This window comes from Physeter macrocephalus, chromosome 11, assembly GCF_002837175.3.
Source record: "Physeter macrocephalus isolate SW-GA chromosome 11, ASM283717v5, whole genome shotgun sequence".
NCBI classification, from domain to species: domain Eukaryota; kingdom Metazoa; phylum Chordata; class Mammalia; order Artiodactyla; family Physeteridae; genus Physeter; species Physeter macrocephalus.
Genome location: NC_041224.1, coordinates 94,492,296 through 94,516,324, shown reverse-complemented (window position 1 = coordinate 94,516,324; position 24,029 = coordinate 94,492,296). Strand labels below are relative to the sequence as shown.

Below are 24,029 nucleotides of genomic sequence, written 5' to 3'. Positions count from 1 at the left end.
GGCCCGCATACCACAAAAAAAAAAAAAAAGTTACCTCCATGTACTCTTTCAACTTTTTCACTTCCTAGTCACTATTCAATCCACACTAATCTAGCTTCTGTCCATCACCACCACTTAATGAAATTGCTCCTCTCAAGGTCCCCAGTAATCTCCATTACCAAAGGACACTTCTTTGTTGTCACTTTCTTGAACTCTCAGCAGCATTCCACATAGGTTGCAACTCTCCTTGACACGCTGGTCTCTTGGTGTCTATGAGGTCATATCTTCAGTTTTGCTCTTTGTCACTGGTTACTTTTTCTTGATCTCCTTGTTGGATTCTCTTCCTCTATCCGGGAATATTGGAGCATCTCAATGATAAGTCCTGGGACTGCATCTTTTTACTCACTCTCTCCCTAGGTGACCTCATGTGTTCTTGTGGCTTTCAGCATCAATTATAATCTATATGCTGATGACTTCCAAATCCATTTGTCTAGCCTGACTCTCCCCTGAACCCCAAACTCATTTATCTAACTGCTGTTGGCATCCTCTTAAATGTCAAATAGGAATCTCCAATTTAATGTGTCTAAAGTGGAAGAATTGATTCCCCCAAACCCAGTCCTTCCCCACACCCAATTGTTCAACCCCAAAACTGACAGTCATCCTGATTCCTCTCTCTATCTCATTACCTACATCCAATTATTCACCAAGTTGGGGTCAGTTTTACCTAAATAATATATCTCAAGTTCATCCATTTCTTACCATCTTCATTGATTTTACTGAGTTTCAAGCCACAGGCATCTTCTTACAACTATAATAGCTTCTAACAAGTTTCCTTGCTCTGCTACATTTATCATGCTACAACCCATTCTTTACACAAAGGTAAAATTGTCCTTTTTTGGCTTTTTATTATGAAGATTCTAAAACATACACAAGTGGACAGAGAGAGAGTAGCATGAGCTACACCTGTCACCCAGCTTTAGCAGTTATCAATTCATGGCAGTCTGTTTCATTGAAAATCCCATTGATCTCCTTGACTCCTCTAGGATTTTGACACAAATCCCAGACATCATATCATTTCACCCCTAAATATTTCAATATATATCTATAAATAAGCACAAGGCCATTAACATATCCTTAAACATTAATAATTTAAAATAGCATCAAATATTCAAAAAGTATATTTCTGAATGTCTCATAAAGTATAATTTTTTACAGTCAGGTTATTTGAATCAAGATCCCAATAAGGAGCACATATTGCAGCTGGTTGATATGTCTCTGAGGTTCTCCTTCCATTGATATCTCACTCCTTCATGTGCTTTTTTCTCCCCCTTTCAATTTACATGTTTAAAACACCAGATTGTTTGCCCTGTAGAGTTATAGTCTAGATTTTGCTGATTGCATCTCTGTGGCTAACGTAACATGTTCCTTAAGGAGAAAAACAAATATCCTATGCTAACACATATATATGGAATCTAAGAAAAAAAAAAAGGTCATGAAGAACCTAGGGGTAAGACGGGAATAAAGACACAGACCTACTAGAGCATGGACTTGAGGATATGGGGAGGGGGAAGGGTAAGCTGTGACAAAGTGAGAGAGTGGCATGGACATATATACACTACCAAACGTAAAATAGATAGCTAGTGGGAAGCAGCCGCATAGCACAGGGAGATCAGCTCAGTGCTTTGTGACCACCTAGAGGGGTGGAATAAGGAGGGTGAGAGGGAGGGAGACACAAGAGGGAAGAGATATGGGAACATATGTATATGTATAACTGATTCACTTTGGTATAAAGCAGAAACTAACACACCATTGTAAAGCAATTATACTCCAATAAAGATGTTTAAAAAAAAAAGGCACAAGGGAAATGTATGGGTTGGTGGAAATATTCTATACATGTTGGTTATACAACTTGTATTTATTTGTCGAAATTCAAAGAACTGTACACCTATAAAAGAGCGAACTTTTACTCTACGTAAATCAAGTACTGACTTTTCAAAAAGGCAAGTTTACATTATAGAAAATGCAGAAAACACTGTTTGGAAACTTGAGAGCAAAAAAATAGTGGAAACCTTTAAAATACATTCCATAGCACATGTAGAGTATGCCTCCTATTGATGTCATCAAGATAATACTGTCTATGATAGAGTGATATATGAGGACTATGGCAGAATCCCCCTTAAAATTTGAGATCAAAGTTTAAAAAAAGACCTCCATCTGAAAGACAGACAAAATTAAAGAAAGTTCTCTGGCCAAGTCCACTAACTTAGAGGGGAAAATGGCATTTCAAGTAGAGTCCTGAGAAACACCTAAGCCTAATCAAAGTAAACAGTATCCTCTAGACTAGATATAACTTAAAAAAAAAAAAAGAAAAAGAAAATTTTAAGATGTATTATTAACATATGTACATGTTAATGCATAATCTGCATGAAGTGGGGGAGGGCTAAAGAGAAGACTTTATCAGCATTTAGTAAGTACTTCTCAAGGGAGATAGAAAAACTGATTCTGGTAGATATATCATTACTAGAACTCTAGTATGGAGCAGAGATAGTTTATAAGGCTTTTACACAACCTAGAAGAATATCCCTCAAAACCATTTGATTTTCTTTGCCTTCCAAAAAAGCTTTTAATTTGGTTTTCCAAAGTCTCTGATGCTAAAAGAAGTGCCTACAATGACAGAAACTAGTATTCAGTACCCTACGATATAATTAACAAACAGATTCTGGATTACAAAAAAAAAAAAAATTCTTATGACTTTGATTAGCATGAGTCAATCCCCCAGAATCTAATGTGTTGGATGAGTAGATAAAACTATATTTTGTGTTCTGTAAAACTTAGGTCCAGATCATAGATTGAAGCAGTCACCAACCTCTTTTTTGACATCTCCTTTCTTTAAAAGGAATATCTGCATTTATAAAGAATATCCTTCACAGAGCGAACACCAAGAAAAACACTCTTGAGCCATGGACAGATGTCTGTGCTAAAAGAGACTTGAGGGGTCTTCTATTTGAGCCTTCTCATTTTGCAGATGAGAGGTTAAGTTGCATCTTAAAGCTTAAGTTACCTGCTCAAGGCCTCAAAGTTAACCAGTCAGAGTCAGGCATTTAACACAGGTCTGCTGACTCCCCAACATCAGTGTTTTCCTCATTGGACTATACTGCCTGCTTCATCACAGAGCAGTGTGTAAGAACAGCTCTGAGGTCAGAGACCCATGTTCAAATCCCAGCTCCCACAGTGACTAGCTGTGTAACATTGGGGGAGCTATTTAACATCTCTAAGCCTTATTGTACTCATCTGTAACTAGGGGCAATAATATTTTCTATTAAATAGGTAGGATTAAATGAAAGAATGCATATAAAGTGCTTATCACAGAGCCCAGAAACACAGTTAAGTACTCAATAAATTTTTAAATGGATCAATTAACACATATTACAATTAAGATACATAATATGGTCATTACATAACTCTCTAACACATAAGAATGGCACCATGTTATGATATGTATAATTTGTCAGTACATTCATTTTAATTGTAATTAATTATGTCAGGGAAACATTATAAGGAGAGGAACAGAAAATCATAGAAAAAAAGGATGCAAAAAAGACTACTGAGATATTTCTAAACCCTTAATTTATCTTATTAGAATATAATTGAACTTACTGTATTTTCAGGTATCATATGTCAAAATGTATCTATCTACTTATAAATAATCCTACATAATTTTGTAAAGTAACTGGATCCTAATCAAGTGAGAAAACTTTGTATAGTCATTCTAAACCATAAATCCTAACTAAATAATAAACATATTTGCTCAGGAAAACTAATTTAATCACTCTTTAAAACTTTTTATTATAATAATAGAAAAATTGTAAAGATAGTTTAAAGATGTCACGTGTCCTTCGCCCAGCTTCCCCCAGTGGTAACTTATATAACTACAGTACATTGTCAAAACCAAGAGATTGATGTGTGAATTGAGATAAAATTCACAACATAAGATTACCATTTTAAACTGTACAATTCAGAGGTTTTTAGTATATTCCTAGAGTTGTGCGACCATCACCACTAAATCACCACGTTTTGAAGTCACCATAACTTATCTCTAAAGACCAGAAAATCTGATATGTTCATTTTTTAAAAAATAAATTTATTTGTTTATTTTATTTTTGGCTGCGTTGGGTCTTCATTGCTGCGTGCGGGCTTTCTCTAGTTGCGGCGAACGGGGGCTACTCTTCTTTGTGGTGCACGGGCTTCTCATTGTGGTGGCTTCTGTTGTTGAGGAGCACAGGCTCTAGGCCCGCAGGCTTCAGTAGTTACAGCACGTGGGCTCAGCAGTTGTGGCTCGCGGGCTCCAGAGCACAGGCTAAGTAGTTGCAGCACACAAGCTCAGTGTCTCCGCCACAGGTGGGATCTTCCCGGACCAGGGCTCACCCCCGCATCCCCTGCGTTGGCAGGCGGATTCTTAACCACTGCACCACCAGGGAAATCCCTGTTCATTTTTTAAAACCTATTTAGTTCAAGTCAGAGGTAACCTTACATTTGCATTATTAATAATCCCCTTTATCAGAGATAACATTTTCATTCATGCACATCTATTATCAACATTTGTTGGGCCCCAACATGAGACCTTACCTACTAACTGTACAAAGATATAATCTGTGCCCTTCCAACAGTTCACAGCCTAGTGAAGGAAGACATGTGAGTGAACATTTACATTTCAATGTGGTAAGTGCTACAATAAGGTCCTCCAAGGCACTGCCCAGCAGCACTGGGGAGTGAGTCTACCCTGGAATAAGGAGGTAATGATAGGCTGATGATTCATGCAGCAGGAGAAAATGCATATGGAGGATGATAGGAGACAAGACTGGAAGGGAGGCAGCAGAGAGATGATGGAAGACCTCCTATGCCAAGCTAAAAGGCTGTAAGCCAATAGGCAATGGGAAAAGCTTGAAGGGTTTTCAAAAGGAAATGATCAGAGTTGCATTTTGGAAGCATAAGAAAGGTCGGAATTGGTTCACTACTCCGCAGGAGGGTAAAACTTAGACCTTTAGGACCCCATATCTGGCAAGCACAAATGGAGAGCCAGGGAAGGCAATGTAGGAGCTCTGATTCCTGCCATCACTGAGGCTAGAGTACAAAGAGGAAAACTGAACTCATCCAGATCCCTATCTTACCTCAGAAACACCTGAGCTCTTGTGGCCTCTTGGAAGTTCCCATCTCATCCTACCTAACAGAAGAAGCCTGAGGGAGTGAGGAGTGAATTCAGCTTGGCGTGCTATCGATAGACCATGCCGGTCATTGTGCACGGGCTTCTCATTGTGGTGGCTTCTGTTGTTGAGGAGCACAGGCTCTAGGCCCGCAGGCTTCAGTAGTTACAGCACGTGGGCTCAGCAGTTGTGGCTCGCGGGCTCCAGAGCACAGGCTAAGTAGTTGCAGCACACAAGCTCAGTGTCTCCGCCACAGGTGGGATCTTCCCGGACCAGGGCTCACCCCCGCATCCCCTGCGTTGGCAGGCGGATTCTTAACCACTGCACCACCAGGGAAATCCCTGTTCATTTTTTAAAACCTATTTAGTTCAAGTCAGAGGTAACCTTACATTTGCATTATTAATAATCCCCTTTATCAGAGATAACATTTTCATTCATGCACATCTATTATCAACATTTGTTGGGCCCCAACATGAGACCTTACCTACTAACTGTACAAAGATATAATCTGTGCCCTTCCAACAGTTCACAGCCTAGTGAAGGAAGACATGTGAGTGAACATTTACATTTCAATGTGGTAAGTGCTACAATAAGGTCCTCCAAGGCACTGCCCAGCAGCACTGGGGAGTGAGTCTACCCTGGAATAAGGAGGTAATGATAGGCTGATGATTCATGCAGCAGGAGAAAATGCATATGGAGGATGATAGGAGACAAGACTGGAAGGGAGGCAGCAGAGAGATGATGGAAGACCTCCTATGCCAAGCTAAAAGGCTGTAAGCCAATAGGCAATGGGAAAAGCTTGAAGGGTTTTCAAAAGGAAATGATCAGAGTTGCATTTTGGAAGCATAAGAAAGGTCGGAATTGGTTCACTACTCCGCAGGAGGGTAAAACTTAGACCTTTAGGACCCCATATCTGGCAAGCACAAATGGAGAGCCAGGGAAGGCAATGTAGGAGCTCTGATTCCTGCCATCACTGAGGCTAGAGTACAAAGAGGAAAACTGAACTCATCCAGATCCCTATCTTACCTCAGAAACACCTGAGCTCTTGTGGCCTCTTGGAAGTTCCCATCTCATCCTACCTAACAGAAGAAGCCTGAGGGAGTGAGGAGTGAATTCAGCTTGGCGTGCTATCGATAGACCATGCCGGTCATTAAAATGTTGAACTCTCTCTCTATCAGTTGGCAAATAGCCTCTGCCCTGAGAGGCTTCTCCCGTCTTCCCTGGGACCAAACCCAACCCCACCTCCCATGATTCGGCACTAAATATTTAGCGTCTGGCACAGCAGAGGGCGCTAGACCCAACTTCAGCGCCCTCTGGCAGAGTCTTGGTCAGTGAGGTAGGTATTCACCATGACTCACTGATTGTTGAATATTTTAAACATCACCCCCACATGGGGGCCAAGCCCAGAGGCCTCCTTTAAACCATTAAGCCTCTTCTATCACATTCAGCTGCAACAACAAAAAATATCGGGTTGGCCAAAAAATTCGTTTGGGTTTTTCCGTAAGATGTTACAGGAAAACCCGAACGAACTTTTTGGCCAAAGCACAGATCTTCAATATTCTTTCATCATCCCCAATTTTCTTCTCCAGATTCTCCCTCCAAATTCTGACCAGGTATTTCTGCTTAAGGCTCACCTTGCTCTATCCCTACTGTTTCTCTGGTTTTAATCTTTTGTTTCTTCCTTTAGTCAACTATTTTAACTCTGCATCCAGTTTCACTGACTTTAGCTGTCCAGAGTAAACACTTTCCTGGTCATGGGCAGCCCTACCATGTCCATCCATTCCCTAAGAACCAGACCTGAAGTCACAGTAGACATAGAGTCTCATTAGTTCTATTAATCCATTAAGTATAAAAAACTGCAAAAAAGTTAATAGAAAACTCTAAACATATAATACTCAGCCCAGCCTCAAGATACCATTGTATACAATACAGACTTTGATTTGTTTGTATTATCTCAAATTCCAATTAACTAAAATATACAACACTTTTGTGTTAAATAATGAAATTAAAGGATATGGATCACATTATGCCTCAGTGTATATATACATACACTATGATTATATCTTTTTTTAACACTTCCCCCCACCAACAGAAGGTGTGGCCACCACACGAAGAATCTGACCATAAGCAAAGGTATAACTTGGCAGTGATGCCAATTAGAAGTGGTGATAAGAGACTGTATTAATGAATGGCCCAAAGTATAAATCAGCATAAAACAGAGGACATAATAAGAGATGGACAGAAGAGCTATCATGTCAGAAAAGATGGTAGGAAATAAAATTGTGGAAACCAAGAAGAGAAAGTAAAGTTTTTCTACTTCTTTTGTCATTTTCTTTTGACCAGAAGCTAAAGGTATCTTATATGAGATACGTTATTAGTAGGAATAGTCCATAATATTTTATAATGACACACTAAAAGATCTAATTTGCAGCAAGTCAATATAATAGCATTCTATCTGTCTCCTTAGAATAATCAGATTGTCTAGTATACCCAAAATCAAAAATTGGAATACAGGTAATATGTGTTCTCCTTTACCATAAAAATTATTAGAAGACAATTCCTAGATGTGCTTTCTGTACTATGGGTATTCATTTAAACAAGCTTGTCTAAATTATCCAAGGTGTATTTAAAAATAAGCAAAGAAAGTGTTGATTAGCTATTCTGCTTATAAAATCTGACATTACAGGGCTTCCCTGGTGGCACAGTGGTTGAGAGTCCGCCTGCCGATGCAGGGGACATGGGTTCGTGCCCCGGTCCAGGAAGATCCCACATGCCGCAGAGCGGCTGGGCCCGTGAGCCATGGCCGCTGAGCCTGTGTGTCCGGAGCCTGTGCTCCGCTACGGGAGAGGCCACAACAGTGAGAGGCCCGCGTACCACAAAAAAAAAAAAAAAAAAAAAAATCTGACATTACAATAGTTAGCTCAGTAACTTATGTTCTACAGCTATACCAAGCAAACTCTCATTCACTTTTTTTTTTAACCTACTTCACATGTACCAGAACCTGAAACTGGACATAGACTGAAGAAGCTGCACTGCAGTACTGGAACTACCTTCTGTTTTGATCAGATTTTTATCTCTCAACGGCCAAATTTCCTGAGTGGCCTCCCAAAGAGCTGATGGGATATTCTGTTGTACAGATGAGTGTATACTGTGAAATTGTACATTCAACATGTCTTATAACATCCCATGCATCATTGCCAGTCCATAGGTCCTCCGGACCTACAAACCTCCAATTCCGTAGTAACTCCAGGGGCTTTTAGATTTTTCTAGAGGCAAAAATCTGAAAGACGGCAGGCTGGATGCCTTCTCCAGCCTCAATTATTCCCTAGAAGTACTTGAGATCCTTAGGTGAATTGATTAATTCTGCTTCCTTGTGTTGTGATCAATGTTCTTGCCTACTTGGCTCATGTTTGACAAAACAAGAATCTTAGTAGCACCTCCTCACTAGAGTGTCTGGAATCCTCTGGGACTCCTGAAGCCAACTCTTCCACTTAGGTGTCCTCAGAATTAGGCTAGGACCCAGACTAGAGGCCCTTGAGTTAAATCAAGCTATAGAGAAATAAGGCTGTGCACCTGCCTAAAGGCAAAGGATAATTTGCCTGATTATGCAGTGCCTGGAGGGAGTACCAGACTGAGAAGATTCCTAATGATTTGGCTTTTTCCTACCACAAATTCAATGAAAGTGGCCAGACATTTGAGTGTGCCCTAGGGCATGCTGTTTTGAGGTACCACTATTTCTTTCAGGCCTTGGGCCTGTGGGCCTTTGCTAATTTAACTGGCTCCCATAATACCATTTCACAGCAAGCCTCCTTAAACTCGCCAACAAAATGGAGTGCTTGTATTGTCAGTCATTCCCCTATTCATCAGTCTTTAGACTATCCCTCCTTATTCTCCTCTTCCAGAGCAAAATAACCTATTAGCATTGGCATTCTGCCGAACATTGATTGCCCAAATGCCAAACAGTGCTTTCTTGGAGGTTCCCATCCCCAAAGCTCCAGACTGGCACTGTGTTGAGTGCTAAAAGTGCACCCTGTGTAGGGTGGGAACTCTGGAGCCAGCAGGCAGCGGCTCACAGGAGAATCCAGGGAAGCACTCCTCTGTCCTCCAGAAAAGCTATTTTGGGTGGCCACTTAGGTTTGGGAATAGAGATGCTGAAAAGTGCCTTTTAGGGCTCCACGGGTTACATTTCCTAACTGTTAATGCACAATCTAGGCTACACTGTATCAATCAAAGGATTTTCAAACAACAGCTGAATGTTGGAATTTGATACCCTCTTTTTTTGTCAGATAACTAAACTGATGCCAGATATAGCATCTCTTGAAAATAAAATTCATACTTAGTTGCTGCAGTCACAGAATTAAGATTGATATCCCAATCTACCTTTTCTTTATATGATGCCATTGCTTTGTGAAGAATCTTAATTTGTGTTACACAGTTTTGGAATTAGATTTAATTCATTGCCAGCTTTACGCATTTATTTTTAGTTTAGACTGATTCCTCTGAGCACATCAAGAATGATTGAAATTTGCTGACAGTAATTTTTCCTAGGCAAGTAGATTTCTGTCGTTTGACTCAACTGTACCAGAGTAAGTTAAATCAACATAGTAAAGGAAAGACTAAGTATACTTGGCTTTACATTTTTAGCTTTTCTACCTAGAAGTAGCCTGCTGTTACCTTAGCTTGGAATACCCTTTACCCACCCGCACAGCCCATTTTCTGCTTTTGGCAATCTTTCATGACCTAGTTCAAATCTCACCTCCTTTGAGAAATATTTAATTTCAAGTGCCCCACATGTGCACTGCCACAGCATATCACCTTGTCCTAGCCCTGAATTCAGTGATGTTTTATAGTTTGCTATTTACATGTTTATAATCCCTCTCTAGGTTGTAAATCCTTGGACGACAGGGAGCTTTACTCCTCCTATCCCCCCAGTGCTTTAAGTTGTGAAGATTTCTTTGAAAAACAGTATACAAATATGAAATAATCATATTGTTTGTAGGTCAGGAAAGACAAAAAATAAAACTAACCAATAAATATACGAGCATCAAATTGGAATTATGAACCATCTTTAGAATCCTGCCCACTTGAAGACAGATATGCATATCTGCAAATAACTTTTTACCTTTTAAGGGTAGAGAATCAGTTAAGGCCATTCAGAAATAAATCAAAAGTTAGAAATATGAGATTCACTCTTGGCTTCTCCTTCTCCCTCATTTTTTATATGCAGTCAACCAACAATACTCATCAATGTTACCTACTAAATATCTGTGTGACCAAGTAGTAGCTATTCTCAAACCTCAGCAAGCATAATACTCAGTTGAAAGACTTAAACTGATGAGTTCAAGGCCCCAACTTTCCGATTTGCTAGGTCTGCAGTGGGGACAAGAATGTGCGTTTCTAACGAGTACCCAGGTGAAACTAATGCTGCTCATCCAGGAACCACACTTTTAAACCACTGAGAAGGTTTAACCCACCCACTCTATTCTCCTTGCTTTTAACAAAGTTCACAATTTCTACAAAAGGAAGAAAACCCCTGAGTTGTGACACAGTAAGATGGCTCAAATAAGGCATAAGAATAGCTAGGTTTGGTCCTGATCCTGAATGGCTTCCCCTGGTGGGCAGTGGTTGCCTAACTTGAAATGATCTTTAACATACAAGAACAAGTCCTAAAGCATTTCTGGAGTGGTCCAGAGTGCCTCTAAATACAGACCAACAGATGAGGTCATGGCAATGCAGGGAGTCACAAGTAGAGGAGGGGGATGAAAGCTATAATCACTGTCAAAGGGGTGTTTTCTGTAGACAAGTGAATGGAGCTATTGTACACAAACTCAGTGGTTGCCAAGCATGTGGCCCAATTATTTTGCCTGTATGAGCATGGCACGGAAGGATCTCCTTAGAGGACTTGATTCACACAGTTGATGTTTACTCTGACAGTAGCAAGCAAAAGCCTAGAGAATTTGAACCTAAGATTCCTTACAAGTTCCTACCTTCCAAATCTAGGATATGATGCAATTAAGCTGGAAAGACCACAGAGTAAAACACCATCCTTAGAAATAGTACAGTAATTATAATTGGTGAAAGACCAATTATAAGACCTATGTTGTTCAAAATACTGACAACAGTAATGAGCGTCATGTGATGGCCTTGGGAGACAAGAGGTCCATAATTTAAATCTGGGGATTATCCTCCCAGAGAAACTGCTCTCCCTAGTCTATCTTTGGCTCTACTATATGTAAAATGTTTGTAAAAGCTTCAAAAGTTCTATTGGCCACCAGGGCCTAGGGTCTTAAAGGAATGGAAGGCCTGCTTCAATGGCTAGGATGGACGTATGACAAGGTGTTTTGCTTTCTTAGGGGAAATACCACTCACTGTACAGCATAGGATGGAGATGCTTCAGTACCCTCCAAATTTCTCAGCTGCATAAGAAAACCATTCAGGTGGTTGGCTTGCGCCCCAAGGATCAAGGCCATAAAACAGAGGGGCAACAACTGCCACTGGGCCTCCTGGAGAGCAGCACCCTCCTCCCTGAGCACCATGTAGGTGAGATACACAAGCTATAAGGTTGCTGCCAATCCTCCATGATATTCACATCTCTTGTACAAGCTCTGGCTAGGCACAGCTGAGGAAGAGTGACCCACAGGAGGCTGCTCCAAGAAACAGGATCTGCAGAGTCCAACAGAATAGAATGTTACCGATGAGGCTATCAGAGAGAAAATGAATTCAACTTAAAATAGACATAGGGCTTCCCTGGTGGCACAGTGGTTAAGAATCCACCTGCCAAGATTTGTGACCACTAGAGGGGTGGGATAGGGAGGGTGGGAGGGAGACGCAAGAGGGAGGGGATATGGGGATATTTGTATATGTATAGCTGATTCACTTTGTTATACAGCAGAAACTAACACACCATTGTAAAGCAATTATATTCCAATAAAGATGTTAAAAAAAAAAAAAAGAATCCACCTGCCAATGCAGGGGACACGGGTTCAATCCCTGGCCCAGGAAGATCCCAAATGCCACGGAGCAACTAAGCCCGTGAGCCACAACTACTGAAGCCCGTGCACCTAGAGCCAGTGAGCCACAACAAAAGAAGCCACCGCAATAAGAAGCCTGTGCGCCACAACGAAGAGTAGCCCCTGCTCACCTCAGCTAGAGAAAGCCCAAGCACAGCAATGAAGACCCGACACAGCCAAAAATAAAAACAAATAAATAAATTAATTAATTTTAAAAAATAATAAAATTAAATAGACATAATTAGAAACAGATTGGGAAGCATGGTTCACTTCCTGTCCAGACAACAGGTTAGAAAATGAGGCTGTGAGGAGGTTGCTTTATGTAGTACTGACTTGGAGGAAAGGAGTGCAGGAGGGTTCTGTGGCTGTGGTGAAACGTATGCTCAATACCCTAATTCTGCCAGACCTCTAATGCTCCATGAAGCACTGTACTACACAGTATTCATTTGCTGTAAGCCTTCTAAACCTGCAGAGATGGGGGACGTGAGGGCACCTGAAAGGCTTGAAATCCTAACAGACAAACGAAAAAAATCATAGGAGCCGTGGGCTGAAGCTCCACTAATTCAACAAAGGATAACTGCAAAAAGTTAGCAGGCTTCATAAAATACCACATTTACATACTGTACTTCTCACCAGAGAGAGGGGCTGCACAGCAAAATGGTTTGAAATGGGATGGGATGAAACTACAAAAAGGGTTATACAATTGTTAGAAAATGTTTATTGTTTTCAGGCAGAAGAATTTTTAAAGTGTTGTAGTTAACACAGCAATCACCTAGCACAAACAAATCAGAAAAAATATTTACTGAACTATGTACGGCACTGAACTAGGTGCTGTAATTCTTAGGGTTTAAGATTTATAGCTTCCTCTTACTCTCTCCTTTATAAATTCTAAAGTATAATCTATCAGAAAATAAAGTTCTTAAAATAATCCAAAATATTTTAATATAGTAATTATTATATCATTGGTAAATTGCCTCTAAAGCTAATGCCTTGCTACTTATTTTGGATTACACATTTTAAGAATTACACATAAACCACTACAAACATATGAAAAATGACTTTTTTGCCTTCAGGTTGTCTGATTTTATTTTGGCAAACATTTCCTTTTTTAAATATGATATTAATATCACAGACATGATACACGAGTCTCTGGACAATGTATAAACAGAGGACTCAAAATCACATGCTCTGTACACTATGTTAAATTGCCTCATCTAGCATATTCATTCCAAGCATTTAACAGAATGCAAATTCATACAAATACCCTTGAGTAAAATCTGCTGTAGTGATTGCAGCTAGGTTTCTCTTGGATGCCACTGACACTTCTTAAACAGGACTTCTTCAAAAAGAAAAAGAATGAAAGCATAAATACACATCTAGAATTTACCTTCTGTACTGAAAAGACTGATTTGCATTAGTTTTATACAATAAATGTTTTAATATACAAATTAAGAAACAGAATACAAGTGCTTTTAGGATCCTAGAAGGCTAATTTTGGAACTTAGTTTTAAGAATTAGATTATAACTGACTTGCTATTGTAACAGAGATCCTGAGACAGCATAATTACTTTTTTAAATAAAGTTTTTAAAAACCAATATTCATGAAAATACAACAGTCTTGTGTTTTTCTCTGTGAATAAAATTATCCTAATTCTCTAAGAACATCCTTTTTGCATTAATGAAACCAAGGATTCCACTTACCAAGAAGCAGAAGTTCTTAGAAAAGACAAATCACGGTCCAAGCAATAAATGCCTCTCTAAAGCCAAAGACTTGGTAGAATAGAAGGAAAGCAAACCTGAACTCTTGATTTTAAAGAAGAGTTCTAATAAAGATTTCAGTTATGCCAGTCTTGGATTTCACAATTTTACTGAAATTAATCAGAAATCATTTTACGGGGACTTACAGCTTAAGTTCAATTATTTTTCTAAAAAAGTAAAACATTTCTCAATTCTGTTTCTGAACTGAATAGAATAAGGCACAATGTAAGTACAGTATATGAGTCTATTTAAATGTTCCTTATTATTTGTAGTGATATCTCCAAATAACTCTCTCTTTACTGCAAAATAAGTATGAAATTTCCATTTTATAGACGAGGAAATTAAGGTACAGACAGGTGAAGTAAGTTAAGGAGTCAGAATGGATAGAGGGAATAAAGATGGGATTTAGAGACAAAAGGGCTGGGGTTTAAATACAGTACAGCCACCTACTAGCTTTGAGCAAGTTCCTTCATCTGGGACTATCTTTCATCTGTAAAATGAGGATAATACCACCTACCTCTCAAAGGCTGATGTAAGGTATAAGAAAAGCATCTAGCACAAAGCCTAGTACATAGTTAGCCATTCAATAAATATAGGCTCTCCCACCAATCCACAATCCCATTTTCTTTAGCTGGTACAATGGGTATAAAATCAATCCATAACACTGATGTGAGGTAAATGAGATAATAATACAGGCGAAGTGCCTGGCAGGTGCAAGGATCAATACATTTGTTCTCTCCCTCAATATTCTCTCCCTTACTCCACGTCCCACAGTTACTAAATGGCTGAGCCACAATCAAATCCACATCTTCGTTCCACTTTAGAACTGCCTCTGCACACACATTTCATTTACGGTTGTACCTTATTTAACTGCAAAAACTAATCTAACCTAGCTGCTTAATCAGTTGTTATTTTAATGTGTTCCCAGTAAAATCAAATTCATTTCTAGGGTAGCTTTACTTTTCAGCAATAACCAAAAAAAAGTGATTAATATTCTGACTTGGCAATATATATTTTTCAATACACATTTCTACTGGCATTTCTGCAATATATTCTTAATATTTTATAAGCTGTTATAACCTGAAAGATAGTTAAAAATCTATTCTTTAGATATTACATGCCTAAGCACCTAAATGACTCTATTTGCAGAGTTCAAAGAGAGTAGGTAGCCTTTTCATTTTTCCTATTTTCTCCCAAATAAAATAACAAAGTAAGATAGTAAATGTGGTAAGTAAATAAATATGTGCTTAAATGAAACAGATGTGTGAAAAATATGGACCAGATCTGCATTTATGAGGCAATGACCTTCAAAACTGGCAGAGAGCTGTTAACAATGTTCTTCACAGGGGAGCAATTATACTACAACCCTCCTATGTATACTTTCATTTCCCATGGTCTACAACTACATTTGCATATCAGAAAGAATAAAAGAATAGTCTGGTAACTGTGGCAACCTTCATTGAGAAGATATAAGGCATTTTCATTACCTTAATAATCACATCCTAAATGCCAGATCAGTATAACTGCTGCAATGTGAAAGGCTAGAGCAACACTTTGACAGAATTTCCTACAACTGAAATTTACCAAATGTAAGCTTTATGACTCTAACCCAGTGATCCATTTCTGATTCTGTAATACCCTAAGTGGTCTCTGATGATCTCAAGAAGCACTGAAATTTTTCTAAAATAAATACCTTATTTAAAGAAAAATATGCCATACAATACTTTTAGGAAAAGGAGGTCAAACTATCACCAATTTTTTTTAATATACAGTACTGCAATTCCTAAATGTTGTAAATACTGCTTTAACCCAGTAAGTAGCTCACATACTGATTTAAAAGACCCTGTGCCCAGTGTCTGACAAATAAGCGCATATGTGCTCGCTCGCTCGCTCTCTCCCTCCCCCACCCCCCACAACACAGACACACAGACACACACACAATAGAAATATACAAGCGGGAAAAGTTGCTAAGAAAAGCTCAATCTCTAATGCTCAAAAAAAGGTTATGCACAAAATATTAATTTCACATATAATATTGTCTTATTTTCCACATTTCCTCACATGGGTAAAAACAAAAGCAATTCACAATAGTAGTGCCAAAGAATGACAATATTACATATACTTTAGAATTCCTGTGTTTTTTAAATTTCATGCAAGAATCACAATGCACAATCATTAACATATCTAGATAGTGAACACTTACTACAGTATGGTCATATTACACCAAGCTTAATTTTTTTAAGTGGCCTAAATTTTTATAACATATTAAATTGTAATAATGTAAAATAAGACCAGCAGGAAAATAAATACAACCATAGTAGCATATAGCAAGCATAAATCCAATAAGTCCTGCTCAACTTAAAAATATTTTTTCGCAACAGTAATAAAAACCACCCACAAGTATAATACCAATAAGCCAACTGGGTTTTCCACTATCTGGGAAAAATAACTAGTTGCCTTGTTGTGATACCTTAAAACCACAAGGTTATCACTAAATGGAGAGGTGACATGAATTGTGTTTCATTTGTACTTTATATCTTGGCAAAAGTTAATGATCTGTCCCAGAAATTTTATTTCACCATATACCCCAAAAGTATTTTTAGGACTCATGAAGTCTAAATCTCACATTGCCCTTGATATGCTATTGTGTAAATGCTTTAAATTTTAAAACAAAAGAATAAAGACTTTAAAAGCTCTGCACAATGTATTCAAATGGTAAGGATGTCCACTCAATCCATGTTTTCTCCGAGCCCCCCACCAAAAAACAAAAAAAACTGTACATGACACATAAAGATACAATAGAAACAAAAAGTAGCATGACATTCAGTAAGGAAATAATACACAACATCTCTATATCATATTCAGCTACAAAAATCCTTTCACTTGATGGCTAGCATCTTTATGACTGCTTAATCTGTATTTAAGTGGCCTGAAAAAGAGATTTTGTTCTCTTTCTCTACCTTCATAGATCTTTGGCAGCAGTCAGCACTCATGCCCAGAGCTGGTTCTGGAGGTGGGAGAATAAGGAAAGTGGAGAGAAGGCTGACCTGAGCACGGAGTCAGCAGAGAGCAGCTGCTCTCATATACTATCCAGCGTCTTTCTCACCCACCGCTATTTTCCGCTATTGAGCATTGCCAGCGAAAAAAATTAATGGGGGAGGGGGGCGGGGAAAGAGACAAAGAGAGTAGGACCCCGGCCGACAGTTTTTGTCTGCCACATCTGAGGTGAGAAGCCCTCTCGGGTTTCTTGCTGCAAAGGCAAGGGATCAGGTGAGACCCTCTGGGTCCAGCTCAATTTGCTTCTCTAGAAAGAGCAGTTTTCGGCAGTGAGCGCAGGATCCTCCTGGCTGCTGAACTAAACACCGGAGCATTGTTAATGTCTCCTATCTCTTACTTTATAAAGGAGGAAGAGGGCTGTGACTGCATTCCTGGGAAAGACTACTACTCCTGACGTGCCACACAGCGAGAGGTTGTAAAAATCCCTTCAAAAATACCAGGTTCTGAAGAAATGCTGTGCAGCCTTATCGTTTTGTTGGCGTTTTTTTGTAAGTCACCGATTCTCACCAACGCCAACCCTCAAATCGCTGGGACTTGTTGCTAAATCTTTACCTCACGCCCCCCAGAATTGCCCAACTTAATAAGATTTGGGGAGCGAAAGGCCAGAGGGGGGCCTAAGTCTTTAAAGCCCGGAGGGCTGGTATCCCTTCAATAGGCCACTCTGCATGGGCTACGCGTTCAATTCTACCTTCTGAGAGCTCTGACTCACAAATGCTGGGCGGAAGGGGGCAAATTATGACATACACCATTATCCTTCCAGCCAAAGAGACGTAAGAAAAGCCGCCAGCCGTCCTTGCCGGGCCGGAGAGTCAAAGCCTGCGCCCCCCGACGGGGCGGCCGGGGAAAGAGCCTCCCTCCCGACGCCCGAGGAAGGTGCTCCCCACACCGGCGGGTTCGAGGAGCCAGGATAGAGCGTCCTCACCTCGGGAGAGGGCAGGGGACGAGGTGGGGGTCCAGGACGCGAGGACTCGCCTCTCAGCAGCGCCGAGCTCCGAGTGCCCAGCCCCGGACTGGGGCTCAGGCAGAGGCGCCCTGCACCGGCGCCGTCCGCCGCAGCCAGGGGTGGACAAAGCGCTGGGGTCTGGAGCGACGCGCGGGCGCGGGCCAAGTTGGCCAGACTCGGGGGACGAGGGGGTCCCGCGGGCGGGGCGGCGCGGCACTGACCTGGATGGTGCAGGTGTACTCGCTGTCGTCCAGCAGCCGCACGGTGCAGCTGTACTCGCGCTCCAGGCTCCTGCTGCTGCCGCTCATCAACCTGCTCAGCATCTTCCCGCCCGCCCGCCCCCGGGAGAGACGCGGCGGCGCTGCGGACCCCGGACCAGGCGCCCCTCAGCCGGGCAGCTCCGCACCGGCCCCAAGCACCTGCACCATCACACCAGCGCGGACGCCGCCGCTGCCTCCTGCTGACCCAGCTCCCCCTCCTTCTCCGCCACCGCCTCCCCACAGTCCAGAACAAGCGGCCGGCTCTCTTTCCTCCGCGCCCCACTGCCCGTGTCCTGCTCTTGGGGCGGGGCCTCGGCCGGAGGAGCCCAATGGGGGTCAGCGCGGCGGAACCGAGTGGCAGACAGTAGAGCCAATAGACATAGGGCACTGCGATGATGGACAAGCTGGGGAAGCAATCACGGGAAAGCAGTCGGACCGAGCCAAGCCGGACCAGCCCTCTGGCGTCCCAAACCAAGGGCTCCTTTTCTCCCTGCGGCTCCTGTAGATGCTACTTCCTCGCCCCCGGGCCAGGTGTGGGCACCCGGCTCGATCAATGTCAGCTGTTTGGAATACATTTGGCCTCTGCTTCAGGGGCCAAGTCCCACACTCTGCAACGCCTCGGTTCTCGCCTCTCGGGAGCCGGAGTGGTGAGAGCTCACAATCCCTGCACCTGCAGAATGCAAGCACCTTCGGCTCTGGACCAGGCGGCTACCCCCACCTACGCTGTATCCCAAGGCAGCCCGACGGTCTCCTTTGCTCCACCCCTCTTATTTTGGAGAATATCTGCTTTACAGGAGCTACTTAAGGAAAACCTGCAGGGTTCGCAGAGGGTCTGAAGCACCAGGGTTTAACCCCTAGAAAACCCTCCACTCAAACACCCTTTGCCTCCTTCCTTTTATTTTCAGAAGACAAAAGGAAGAGACTGAGACGTGCTCCTTCAGCCGGTATAATACAGAGGAAAAGATCAATCCTTCCCTTACACCTTTAGAACTAGAATTATCGTGTCTTCATACTTCCTCAACAAAACGCCAGAGTATGTAAGGAGGTATATATCACAAAGAAAAAAATTGTCTCCTGCCTTCTCTGACCTCATATCTAAAGACCTCATGTTCTTTATAAAAATTTCACTAAGAGACAGTATTCTCCCTCAAAAAATTTTGATGGAAGGAAATGTTACAAAAGGATCAAATCAACAAAGAACGTTAATGCTGTAATAAATATATTAATTGAAAATAATGAAATACACATAATTTCCTGTTATTTTCATTTACACTGTTGTTTGTAGGTATAACATAACAAAAATAAAACCCAATGTTAACCGAGAAAAAAACCCGACCATTAAAGTATGCTTCTTCCCTAGTGTCTTTGGACTCCAGAATTTATCCTTTTTTTTTGCATGTGACCCACCCTGCTCCCCTTTGTATCTTGGATTGCTTATCACCTCAGTAACCTGGATTGCTCTCCTCATTAGTTACATTCTCCCTTATGGCATTCAGGAGCCGTAAGAGGAGGTTCTTCTCAGTGCAATCCTGGATGAGTTAGTTTAGAAACTAGAAGCAGTGAGCCAAGTATTCTAGCCATAAAACCAGATGTGAGCTCCTCTATTTCGTAGCTCCAACAGGTAGCCTGGTGCCTGCAACATAATACTCAATAAATGTTTTTTAAATGAAGTAAATGGAATTGATAGATATTGTACAGCATCTAAACCCCAAGAGAAGAAACTAAGAGAATTTCAGGAAGGTCTTAGAGACAAGTACATTTATTAATGTGTCAAAGTGATATTCTACAGAGTTCAGCTTTGTTGTGTAGTTGGGAGAAGATGATGAAAGATTTCAGACAGGCAGAACTTTTTTGAAGGAAAAGTTGCTATTTGATGTAAAGTCTAAGAGAGCAAGAAAAAATATCCAAAAAGCTAGAGGAAAGCCAGTAATGTGATGATAGGGAGGCCTCTTTAACAAGTTATGCAAATAATCAGCTGTCAGAGTAAAAAGACAAAGCACCATGAATCCAGAAAAGCTCTACAGAACTGAATGCAGCCTTTTTTCAAAGTTTGACCATAAATACAATCAACAGGGATAAGATTGTGGCTGCTATGCCAATGCATCAAGTAACATTCCTGCTCAGCCTAAGAAAATCATGTCAGCTTAGGTGTTCTCCTCACTGAAAGACCAGTCAGATACTCATCATGCTTATGCATAATATCCAGAAAAAACTTAAAACTCTCCCTTACTCTCTGAAACAGAACACTTTGTAAAGAAAACAGAGGATGGACAAATAATGGAAGAAAAGCAAGAATCTATTAGTTTCTGGTTTCTTGTATGCCTCTACAATAAGACTTGAGAACAGAGGCCTAAGGGGAACTAAAAAGAAAGGGTTCATATAAAATCAAATGGAGGAATACTTTGTTTACCTTTGGTTTTCTCAAGTCTATTGAACAGGATGCCCAAGATGGAAAGGATTTGTTCAATAAAAGGCCTCATATGCCCTTGAGAATCAGAGTGTCATAGCGTTCAAGTTTTTTATTATAAAGGAGGTCATATTTAAAAGAAAATCCCCCCCCCAAAAAAATCCCAACTACATTACTTCTGAGTTCCCACCTTCCAAATTATCAGGATGTCAGCCAACCCCCTTTAGAGTTTCCCTCCCTTCTCTACTATGGAGGAGTCCCCAGGAGAGGTGCTGTAACCCACATATTCCTGAAATAACTGAACTATTCCTGCCTCTGCTTCAGATGTCCCATACCCCGATGTTCTGGAACACTGAGTTCTCCCCAGCCAATGCAACCTTCAGCATTGCCTTGGGATTTGGCAGGAAGGGGCAGTGCCCTCTCTTCCCCAGGACATCACAAACATAAGAATGACATGGCTACTCTCAAAGCCCTTATGGACTAGATCAGGCCTGCCTTACTGTTGAGTTTCCAGCCTGGGTCCATATGTCTGGGTCCATACATCTCCCCTCTCAATCAAGAGTTCCCCTAACCATGTCTTGAGCATCCGGGCCCAACAACTGTAAAGCTCAGAGAAGAAAACAACTCTCCTCACCCAGTTAAAGGTCCACTTTCAAAGTCCCATTTTCTGTCCCAAGTGCAGCTTCTCCCTAGGATGACTGACCATATGGGAATATCTACTCCTTAAGAGGAAACCCCGCCCTCCATCCCCAGGGGTGTGACCTTGATCTCTGACCCAACTGGGCTATCATCTTAGAACATAACAGTCCAACAGCAGCACATTTCTCACAAAGATTGAGTTATTCAGTCTTTACATGTAGGTCCTCAGTCTTTACAGGTTGAACCTCACCAAAGCCAGCTCAGTACCTTTGCATAATTGTTTCTCCAGGAAACAGTAAGGATCATGCCTGTCTTTGCTTTCCTATATCCTTTAGATCTCAGCATCTGTTCTCCTAAGGGCATGGGCTCAAACAAGGATATTCATCTCTCTACAGAAACAACAATATATTGACACATACAAGGTCTAAATCAACAGAGAGAAAAGAAACAGTTCTGTTCTCTTCTGCATCAGTGTCTGGGGAAGCCATGCTCCTGCTCTACACACAAAGATTTACATATCCAAATGGAGCACTGCTTCTCAGCCTAAAGCATCTACATTCAGGTTAATGGTTACTTTATCGTTTTCCAAGAGTAATACATGTATACTTGCTTTAATTTGAGGAACTAAACAATTCACAGAATTTTCCCAGAGCAGTCTACCTCTGAAGACTTCTCATTTATCAGGACAGAAAACCACAGTTTAAGAGACAGATTTTCTACCTTCTACCAACCCTTAGGATTTTCAGTTTAGCCCTCATTACTTAAAAGAATTATTTTTATATGGAAATATAAGAAATGCATGTGGTTTTTAAATTCCAAACTACAAACATTTATCTAGCATTTACTATGTGTCAGGCACATACTCCGTGACAGTTTTCTAGAATACATAAGCCACAGCCCAAAGAATATGGGAAAAGGAAACGTACAAACCAAGAAGTTCACAATCTAGGAGAGTGTGTTCAATATATGTACAATTAGGTATAATGCGATACATGGAGCATGAGCGAATTACTACGGAAGAACAACAAATGGTACAATTATTTACGCATGGGAGACAGCAAAGCCTAACAGAGAAAGCAATAGAGTTGGGTCCTAAGGAATGGAGTAGTGTCATGATGGTTGCAGACAGGAGGAAAAGAGAAGGATATGGGATAAGAAGTGACATTTTAAGTAGAGGAAACAGCATGAGCAAAGATATAGAAGCACAAATGTGCATAGCATGTTCCCAAAATTGCAAGTACCCCTGGATGGATAATATGTGAGGTGAATTGCCTGGAAAGAGATGGACTGAAGCCAGATCATATAGGACCTTCAATGCCATGCTTAGGAATTTGGATTCTGTTTTTCAGACAATAGGGGAGCATGGGAGGTTTTTAAGGAGAGAAGTGACAGGATCAGATCTGTGTTTGGAAATGATAATTCCTATAGCTGTATGAATGATTAAATTAGAGCAAGCGGAGATTATTTACTGGGGGGAAAATGCATTCTGAAAACAATAGAATGTCTTTAATGAGGTATCAGAAGAGTTTATAATAGGTCTCTCAGATGTGGGTGACAGGCTTTATTATATTCTCCAATTATGGTTCATTTTCCTTATATTTCCAGCCAGCCATTGTTCTAGCAACAAAATGTATATGAAACAAAGCAAATTAATTCATTTATTCAAAAAAATTTACTAGTGATCTACAATATGCAAGTCCCTATGCCAGGTACTGAGAGAATTCAAAGATGAATAAAACATATTCTCCATCCTCATAGAATTTACAGTCCCAGGCAGTCTGCAAAATTACTTCAGCAACATTTATTAAGTATTCAGTTTATGTAGATTAATATTCAATGCACATTGGTTTAAAAAAAGATATAAAGGGGAATGGCAGCAAAGATATGAGAAATAGCCCAAAAATATAGGCAAAGAAAATATATAAACAAGAAGAAATCAGAATAGCCTATATTTCTTAATTAATAGTGTCAATTGACTACTTGCTCAGAAAATGAAATAATTAACATTATTATACTTCCTCCCGCCCTCTGTACTCCAACATCCAATTTTTGTGGCTTATATTATTTCTATTTTGTCAGGGTTTAACAGCTTTTGGCAACCATATTTACTCTAGTTGTTTAGTCTCAATTCTGTATTCAAATGGATTCAGTGCTTACTACCAATCCTTTTATCCTAGCATCATCATTCTGGGTTTTTTATTTTTATTCACATCCTGATAGGTGGGATTTCTTTGCTAAGTAGTTTGTTCAAGAATGCTTAATGGCCACATTCCCTGAGTTCTTTATTTGTCTGCCTGTTGCCTTGAACAAATACTTGAACAGAAATACTTGTGGCTCACATTTTGTTCACGTTCCTTCTCTCAGAATTTTGCAGCCATGGCTCCTATGTCTTTTTTTTCCCTGACATTTGCTATGGAGAAGTATGAGTTGAGTCAAAATTTTTCCACTATAGGTGATTTTCTTTTCTTCTAAGATGGCTGAAGGCTCTATATAGTTAACCCTGAAGTTCAAGAACTTAATCAGAATATACCTCTATGTTAATTGTTCTAAATCAATTTTCCCTGGTGTAAGATGGTGGGTTTTTTGGTACAATAGCTCTTATTATTTTTGAATTTGTTGAGTTCTCTTCCTCTGGGACACCAATTAGCCCAATATTGGATTATATTTGACTGTATCTTTCATTTCTTTTAAATTCTTAAATCTCTATGCTTTTTCCCTCTTTATTCATTGTGATTGTCCCAAATCTTTCCTCCATGCTATTAACCTAATATTCAG

General features: G+C 40.5%; 1 protein-coding gene across 3 annotated transcripts in view; it reads right to left on the bottom strand.

The window, feature by feature from the left end:
* The window catches only part of FRMD5 (FERM domain containing 5), a 381,630-nt gene extending 363,229 nt beyond the window's left edge, over positions 1-18,401 (bottom strand). For 2 of the 3 annotated variants that reach the window (XM_024118363.2, XM_024118364.3), the window contains exon 1: positions 18,170-18,271. In XM_024118363.2, the coding sequence (XP_023974131.1) occupies positions 18,170-18,271 (102 nt within the window). Of the gene's footprint in view, positions 1-18,169 lie in introns of all 3 variants that reach the window. The other variant, XM_024118361.1, reaches the window with a different exon arrangement.
* Between the last annotated feature and the right edge of the window lie 5,628 nt (positions 18,402-24,029).